Source organism: Hippoglossus stenolepis, chromosome 22, assembly GCF_022539355.2.
Source record: "Hippoglossus stenolepis isolate QCI-W04-F060 chromosome 22, HSTE1.2, whole genome shotgun sequence".
In the NCBI taxonomy this organism is placed as follows: Eukaryota; Metazoa; Chordata; class Actinopteri; order Pleuronectiformes; family Pleuronectidae; genus Hippoglossus; species Hippoglossus stenolepis.
Window position 1 is genome coordinate 17260568 of NC_061504.1, and position 9269 is coordinate 17269836.

A 9269-nucleotide genomic window follows, 5' to 3' on the forward strand; every position below is an offset into this window, starting at 1 on the left:
GTTGCTGCAGTTTTCACCTCCGACGATACAACGAAGCTTCATTCATCTTCTCCATTCACACAGACAGACTACTACCCCCCCACCCCCCAACTGACAACACGCCCACGTCAGACGCCGTCCACAAACCAATCAGCGTCAAGTACAGGTAGACGCAGCCCAAGTAGGTGATTCAATTAAATTCAATTAAATCCCATTCAATTAAATAATTGGAGGCTCTTTACACAGAAGGTGAAGACGACAGGACGTTTGTCAGACAACATCCTTTCGTCCCTGAACTACAACGTGAAACCACATGAAGCTTCAGGTTCAGGCTCTCGGATCAGAAAACGTCCTGAGCGGATTTACGGATGTTTCATTTGCAGTGGACGGTGGAGATAATTATATTCTCAGAAAACGTGTGTCATGTTAAATCTAAAAACCAGTGCATCATGTCTGTGTGTTCAGATTTGACCGAGTTATGAGACAGATTGCAGAGATCTGCTGCTCTGGGATCTGCGTTTTAAAGGCCCCCCCCCGTGAGCCGAGCATCACTGCTGCTGCTGTTGATTGGGTTGATAAGACGGGAAACTGCAAAAACTAACTTCCTGTTATTTTCACAACCTCTCTCTCTCCTCTCTCTCTCTCTCTCTCTCTCTCTCTCTCTCTCTCTCTCTCTCTCTCTCTCTCTCTCTCTCTCTCTCTCTCTCTCTCTCTCTCTCTCTCCGGAGTGTAGTAGTTGTACAGGTTTAGGAAAACTTTACAGGGGAGTGCAGAGAGAAACAAGAACTGTTTTCTTAGGGGGAGCGACGTGAGTGGAATAAGCGACAAAAAAATCCTCCTCAGTCTCTGTGACTCACACAAACAATCAAACCATAAAATACGCTCAGAAATCATAGAAGAGAAGACGCTTCTAACAGGCCTGAACTTTATATTCATTCCAGAGATCCACTTTAAATTGCCTGCTCTGAAAAAGGTTTGAATCCCTGGAGAACGAACCACTTTACAGAAACATTTCAGAGCAGGTAAATCCCCCCCCCCCGCTTCACTGTCAGAACTGTGAATGGTTTCTGTGCCTCATTGTTAATTCAGAGACTCGATTCACAAGAACGATCGTTTGAAGTGATTATTCCTTTTGTGTGGATTTCTTTAAGAGAAGCTGCGACTTGGACGCTTCGTGTCCCGACGACGCAGACGTTGGTTTTCTCGTCTGAGGCTGAGAGAACAAGCGCTGGCCCTGAGGTTATCAGGTTATCGCCACGTAAACACACTGATGCTGCACAGACTCACTCACACACACACACACACACACACACACACACACACACACACACACACACACACACACACACACACACACACACACACACACACACACACACACACACACACAGACTCAACACAAGGTTAAATCAATATCCAAGTGAAGGAGAGGTTTTTAACTAAATTCTGATTTGATATATTCAAGGTAATAAAGAATTTATCATAATCTAAAATGTGACGTATTGTGTGGTTTCCAGTCAAACATGAAGATTTGTGGCTTTTATTCATTTTATTTTCCAACATCTTTGGTTTTTGGACTCTTGGTCGTACAAAACGAGACGTTAAAAGACGACAGCTTTTCTGAAAGTGGCTGAAGCTACGCTCTATAATCACAATTCAGCTTTTATCAAATGTCACAAGGCCTTTGGGGAATGGAAACTGTTAAACGATTGGATGACATTTGAGATTTATGTCTCAAATCCTCAACAATGAACCAGAGCGCCGACTTTTCTCGATGTCATGAACGCCTTGAGAGTATTTCTTCAAATCTGGCACAAACTTTCCTCTGGTCTCACTGGTGGAATCATTTGATGTTAGTGGTCAAGGTCAAAGGTCAAAGGTCAAGGCCACAGTCATCTCAAGTTATCTAGAGAACACCTCAAGAGAAGACTTTCAAATTCAGTACAAATGTTCACTCAGACTCACAGATAAAGAAGTTGTTTGCCTCTTGAACCTGACGTCTCAACTCCGTCTTTAGGGAATTTCATTTCTGATCAGTTGGGCTCAAAAGATGAACAGATTGGATTTCAGGGGTCAGAGGTCACAGCGACAGTTGACCTCATACATACGGTGGCCCTGAGAGCTCAACGCATGTGTTGTGTTGTGAAATTGATGGAGATGTTTTCTTACTTTGCTCGTGTTTTGTCCACTTGCACGTGTTTTCTTAAGTTGCAGTTGCGTTGAGCTCTCAGGGCCACCGTACACACAAGTCACTCAGGTAAACAAACTGCAATGGTCGGTGAAGGCTTCCACTGGGCAGTAGCTCCACTTCTCTGTGGACAATATGAGTCAGTGATCTGTGGAGACGGCTCCCATACAAAGGGCAGCTTCAGTTAAAGAGAAGTCAGGGGCCTCAACAGGGGCCACATCGAACCTGTGGGTAAGTGGGGTGGGCTGATTTGGGTCAGCTGACAAAGGTCATGTCACAGATCATTATACTTCAGCCTCAGTCCTGCAGAGACGGATCACACACTTCATCCTGGAGGGAAAGTGAAGGTTTGTTACCGACATCTTTTAAAGCCAAGAAAAATAAGAACATGAATTCATTGATTTTCATACATTCAGGAGATCCAGAGCCTCCTCCCAGCATGTCCACTTTATCTTGTTAGTGGTTTGGGTGGTGGGAGGGAAGAGGAAGTGTGTGTGTGTGTGTGTGTGTGTGTGTGTGTGTGTGTGTGTGTGTGTGTGTGTGTGTGTGTGTGTGTGTGTGTGTTGTTAGAGAGCAGGGGAGGGGGCTGCTCTCTGTTCTGGTCGCGGGGAGCAGGAGCTTAAAAGCGGCGGAGCAGCAGCAGAGGATCCACATCTGGAGTCTCTGCGCGTCACAGGAGGAGAACTAATTGATTTTGATCTTTTTTTTATTATCATCATTGTTACCGGTTCCCTCTTCGAGCAGCCCCCCGGTGCTCACCCCGCGCATGTCGGTGTAACCGAGGAGTTTGACCGCCTCAGTCTCCGGTGGGGACGGTTACGCACGGGAGGGCAGCCCGGCTCCGTGCGCCCGGACGGGACCCGGTCACCATGCTCTTCCCCGCGGACAGCTCCTGCAACATCACGGCCGGAAACTGCACCGGAGGCTTCGACTTAACGGAGCCGCTGGACACCGGGGCCCCCGGGGCTGCCGGGAACGCCACGGACCCGTTTGGACGGAACGAGGAGGTGGCCAAGATCGAGATCACCGTCCTGATCCTGTCGTTCATCGCCGCGGTGGTGGGGAACCTGAGCGTCCTGCTGGCCATGCAGCGGACCCGGAGGAAGCCGTCGCGCATGCACCTGTTCATGAAGCACCTGAGCCTGGCGGACCTGGTGGTCGCCTTCTTCCAGGTGCTGCCGCAGCTCTGCTGGGAGATCACCTACCGCTTCTACGGCCCCGACTTCCTGTGCCGCATCGTGAAGCACCTGCAGGTTCTGGGCATGTTCGCCTCCACCTACATGATGGTGATGATGACCCTGGACCGCTACATCGCGATCTGCCACCCGCTGCAGACGCTCCAGAAGCCCACGCAGCGCGCCTACCTGATGATCGGCTCCACCTGGGCCGTCAGCCTGGTGCTCAGCAGCCCGCAGTACTTCGTGTTCTCCCTGAGCGAGGTGCGCCCCGGCTCGGCCGTGTACGACTGCTGGGGTCACTTCATACAGCCGTGGGGCGCGCGCGCCTACATCACCTGGTTCACCGCCGGGATCTTCCTCGTGCCGGTGCTCGTGCTCGTGCTCTGCTACGGGTTCATCTGCCGCGCGATCTGGCAGAACCTGAAGTACAAGACCCGGAGGAAGAGCGTGGGTGCGGTGGCGGAGTCCACGAAGAACGGGATCCTGGGCCGGAGCTCCGTCAGCAGCGTCAGCACCATCTCCCGGGCCAAATTACGCACGGTGAAGATGACGTTCGTGATCGTGGTGGCGTACGTGGTGTGTTGGGCGCCGTTCTTCACCGTGCAGATGTGGTCCGTGTGGGATGAGACCTTCTCCTGGGACGGTGAGTGTCTCCATCTGAGTCCAGGGTCCAGATGTTAACTGAGTCCAGGGTCCAGGGTCCAGGGTCAGTCAGACTGAGTCCAGGGTAGAGTCAGGGTCAGGGTCCAGGGTCAGTCAGTAACTGAGTCCTGGGTCAGGCCAACAGTAACTGAGTCCAGGGTCCAGGTCAGGTCTACTGAGTCCAGGTCCAGACATTAACTGAGTCCAGGGTCCAGACATTAACTGAGTCAGGGTCCAGTCAGTAACTGAGTCCAGGGTCCAGCTTTAACTGAGTCAGGGTCCAGTCATTAACTGAGTCCAGGGTCCAGACAGTAACTGAGTCCAGGGTCCAGTCTAACTGAGTCCAGGCTCAGTCTGAGTCCAGGGTCCAGACAGTAACTGAGTCCAGGGTCCAGGGTCCAGACAGTAACTGAGTCCATGCGTCTTTAGGACGAGAGGATTCTGTTGCAGCCACAGACACTTGAACATGAAGAAGTAGTTTGAAAAACACGTGAAACTTCTGAGCCGTCAAATGAAAATTCATCTCTCCAGTTGTGTTATTTGATGTGATTCTGGAGGCCGATCCGGTTACAGAAAAGTCTGGAATTGCTCCATAAAAATTATTTTTCTATTTCAACCAAGGGAAGAAGCTGATGTCTTTTAGCTTTAGAAACTGGTAAAAGTTGGATTTCACTCCAACCAGGAGGTCAAACTAATCATTAGGGTCCCGGCAGACACTGAAACGTTTCATGGTCCCCAGAGGATGAATCTGATCCTCTGACTTTTCACCTACAGTGCCACGAGCATTCCATATGTGTTTTCATCTGTGTTAAAACAGACAGGATCAGTTTTTACATTTTCACTGATTTCTCAGAGAATAATTCACGGTTCTTGATTAAAAAAGGAAAAATATCTCTGAGTGATTTGTTGCAGCTTGATTGGATTTCAGGAACCAACTCATCAGTCATTCTCTCTGCGCCTCCTCTGCAAGAATTAACAATATTATTCAGACGTGTTTGTATAAACCTCTGGGAACTAAAGATTAAAGAATGGAAATAAATTCTGCACTTATTGCACGAAACAGATGAATTAAATTGTCCCTATATTTGTTATCAAAATGACTTGAATTTCCATTATTTTATTTAATTGAACCCTGCAGCTAACACACATTAATTAGCATCATTTATTAATGAATCGGCTCACGGGGACGTCTGTCTACAGCATTTCCACTTTTTCAAAGTGAATTAGTCAAAAAGCAGATGCATAGTAATCAACCTGCCATATAAGAATCTGTCATCACAATGATTGAGTTTTCATTAAAAATTCATCTCTGGAAACGTTTCATCACGATCAAAACTTTTCAATCTGCTCATTAAAATGCATAAAAAACGTGTAAAGTGGAAATATTTCATCTGGAAACTCTTCACAGTCACAGAAAGCATCTGATTTATCTGAAGTGCAGCCGGCGGAGTGTGAGGTGAGGATACGGATTCGACTTTCAGGCCTCGACGTGTTGGAAATTCAAAACCCGTCGTCAGTGAGCCTGAGGAATTTCATTACATCGCTCAAAGCCTCGGCCTCTACGCTGCTGTCAGGTGTTTCTCAGCCTGGACGATTCCAGGGGAACACAGAGTCTCGCTCTTATGTGAAAATGAAAAAAAAAACTGGATCATCAGAAGCTTCAATCCAAAAAGTGAAAAGCTCAGGTCACAAAGGTTCTTCTGTGCGTGCAGAGAAATCCAAATGAAGGCAGCTTCTCCGAGTGGATTCCTGATCTTTGACCTAAACAACTGGGAAAAACACAAATGAATAAAATACACGAAAGAGCCGCGATTACTTTAGCTACACGGACGAGAAGGTTGGAGTGTTGATGTTCAGTTTTAACCCTTAAGATGCAAAAGTTTAAATATAAAGTTGAATTAGTTCGAGGGTCTAAACTCCGCCCTACGTAGAGTTGTGCCCAATGACAGATGTTAACGGCTCCTTGAGCTGCTTTCAAGTGATTACCGGACTGAAACCAGCTCAACGGCCTCTTCTCTCTGTTACCGACTCCCTGCAGAGGCAGTTATTGATGCTAACAGTAGTTTCCAACCCCAGAAACCCTGGATTTTATTCTAAATCATAATACAACTTTAAAATCTGAATCCACTGATTACAGGAGAGGCTCAAACTGGAAAGTAAATGTTTAACCAGGCAGGTCAGTGACTCAGAGCTTGAGTACGACTCCCTCCGGAGTAAACCCCTCAGAGTAGCTGGTGAAGTCTCCGTGTGTGATTCATAAACCTGAGTCTCTGTGTTTCCCTGCAGACTCTGAGAACACCATCGTGACGCTGTCCGCTCTGCTGGCCAGCCTCAACAGCTGCTGCAACCCCTGGATCTACATGATCTTCAGCGGACACCTCCTCTCGGACTTCGCCGGCAGCCTGCCGTGCTGCCGCCGGCTCAGGAACAAGTTCAGCCACCAGGACTCGGACAGCAGCAGCCGCCGGACCACGCTGCTGTCCCGCCTGCAGGGCCCGCGCCTCTCAGAGCCGTTCAGAGACTTAAATCCCAACCCTGGAAAACACTGTCAACAGGTCCCGTCCACATCCTGACCCCCGGGTCACTGAAAACAAGGAAGGTGACCTCGTCTGAGGGCGCGGTCACAAAGACAGTTTGTCCACGTTGGTCCGATCCACAGTGGAAACTGATTCTGACGCTGGTTTGTTTCCCTTCACATTCTCACTCTGCCACGTTTGGGCTTTTTCGGAGATTAAAACAACTCCAGTCACTTTAACTTAAGATATTTACACTTTGTTCTCGTCTGTGCTCGTTGTTGTGATTGTGTCAAATAGATGAAATATGGCTGAATATGAGCATCAACTGGTTTTCATACGTCCACACTCGAGTCTTACTGGGGTCGTTTCCTGTTGAATTTGAGATTAAAGTGGAGACGGATCAGCTGTTCGACTGGAGGTGGACTTCAAACCGGACCGAGAACGTGAAGCGAGAATAAACTCGTGAAAGCAACAAATGTGACATTGTATAAAATGTAAATTACTGCATCTGGTTGGATTCACTTGTAGACGTGTGAGCCACTTGTGATCGGATCGCTCAGGACGGAGGTCTGGACCCCGTCCAACAAACCTCCGGCTCTGGAGACTTAACAGGATCAACTCAGTTTGTTTTGGGTTTTCGTGGAATTTATTCACCGTGAGATATCGTTGATCCTTTACACACATTTAATGTTTTCACTGAAATAATCATTAGTATTCTTTTGACATGAGACGCTATTATCTAAGAAATGTGCGTCTTCTCGCTCCGTGTCAGTTTGAAACGACTCAAAAAGAAAACTACATCTCAACATTATAGGAAGTGTTGAGATGCAGAAATGTCCTCTTGAAATGATTTGTCTGCGTCTCGTCTTCGGCAGGGACGAGTTATGGACACGTAACGGACATAAGATCAGTTTCTGTGTCGACATCATGAACTCGTGAGCAAACAGCTTTTCCACGTCCAGCAGTGGAAGAGACGACACAATAACTCACGTGGAGTTCGTGTCCAGCTGATCGCTCTCAGCCTCTTTTAGCTCTTTTTGGTCTCCACCACCTCCTGAGGGACACATCAGGCTCTGCAGCTGCTAAACGCTCCAGTTTGTTCACCTGCCAGATTCTGTTCTGTACCCGAGTTGTCAGTCGCTCGTTATCTACGGCTTCTCTGCTATGTAGAGATAAGAGTGTTTACATATCACACGTTGAATCATTTTACGCACACGAACAAATCAAGTTCAGAATCAGCTCAACAACCGTATAAAGTCACAATATGTCAGTTCCCACATCTTTACTGCAGCTATAGAGGCTGATTTATCCTGGTTGCTGCTGAACAGGGTTCATGCTGCTCTGGCAGGACTCGTAGTCTCCAAACATCACTGTCAGAAACCATCATGTGTCAAACTATCCAATTACACGTCTTTAAATGACGTAAAGCTTCTACCTCCACTGCAACAAGACAAGAAACTGGAATCAGAGAACTTTTCATTATTAAAGACCATTAATCTCTTATTGCAGATTCATTTCCTGTTCGACCTCTCGATGATTAATCACCTTTCCACCGCCGTCACCGTCTCTGCCACGTTTTCAATGTCCTGAAGTTTAACGTCTCACTCAGCTGTAGATTAACATCAGTCACTTGGGCCGTTAGATGTATTATTCAACATACAGGATGTTAATGAGTATTTAAACTGCACTTTTCTTTAAATATAAACAATATTAAGTGGTGAATATACATGTTCGAGTTGATTTGTTTATAAAACACACTCATGTCTTTACATGGGGGTGTGTGATGGAGTTTATAACAGCTCAGCTTTATTCTCTGTGTCGTTGTTGTAAAGATGTTTTTTAGTAACGTAACGTTTTGTGTCCCTCTGTAAAATGTTCTAATATTACACACATATATATATATATATATATTGCACATGTAAATAAAAGTTATTCCTTCGTATCTTCATACGATGCCTGACTGTTTTCTGCTCAGCATGTACAGAAACACATGGAACCTGTTTTCAACCTTTGCAATTATTCTAACTTCCCCTCTAGCGCCACCGTCAGGTCAAATATGTAATCTGTCAAATGTTTTTAATACACGACCAACGGTTAAGTATAAAATAAAAAGCTACAGAGATGTTTGTTTGTATTTTCTCAGCCACAGTGCAAAACACAAAGATGTTGAGCGAACTTGATTAGTTGGAAACTGCCTCCGGGAACAAAACTGAGGTTCAACAAGTTCCCTGTGGCCTCGTTTATGTGGAACGTGTCGGTTGTTTTATGTGGAACGTGTCAGTTGTTTTATGTGGAACGTGTCAGTTGTTTTATGTGGAACGTGTCAGTAGTTTTATGTGGAACGTGTCAGTTGTTTTATGTGGAACGTGTCACAGAACAGACTCATTGGAACCCCGGACATGTGTCGTGTCTGACCTTCATGCCGTGAGGAGAACAACACATGACTCACGCTGACACTGAGCAGATCGTGCAGGACGTGGACCTCGGGGGGGATCCAGGCCGACCCAGGGAAGTCAGGAGACGATGTGAAACAGCTGAGGAGGCAGAGAAACAGAAACACGTTCATCTTCCACAACATAATTCAAACCAGAGACTGTTGTTGTGGAACCGACTCAGAAAGAGGAAACTTCTACAGTTACCACATTCTCAGTGGTAGGAAGTAACTAAGTACTTTTATTCAGATACTGCATTAAAGTACTTTACTTGAGGATTTCCATTCAATACTTAGACATATTGTACTTTTCATATATTTATCTGTGAGATGTA

The 9269-nt window shown here is 46.6% G+C and overlaps 1 protein-coding gene across 1 annotated transcript; it reads left to right on the forward strand.

The window, feature by feature from the left end:
• The first annotated feature begins 2834 nt into the window (after positions 1 to 2834).
• LOC118101567 (arg8-vasotocin receptor) lies at positions 2835 to 7265 on the forward strand. Its single transcript, XM_035147469.2, has 2 exons — positions 2835 to 3988; positions 6274 to 7265. Exons 1-2 carry the CDS (start codon positions 3037 to 3039, stop codon positions 6558 to 6560), a joined length of 1239 nt encoding a protein of 412 aa, XP_035003360.2. The 5' UTR covers positions 2835 to 3036; the 3' UTR covers positions 6561 to 7265.
• The last annotated feature ends 2004 nt before the right edge of the window (positions 7266 to 9269 follow it).

Coding starts and splice junctions, on each gene's coding strand:
- LOC118101567 (XM_035147469.2), top strand. CDS start 3,037: ATGCTCTTCCCCGCGGACAGCTCCTGCAACATCACGGCCGGAAACTGC. Junction 3,989..6,273: donor TGAGACCTTCTCCTGGGACG/GTGAGTGTCTCC, acceptor GTTTCCCTGCAG/ACTCTGAGAACACCATCGTG.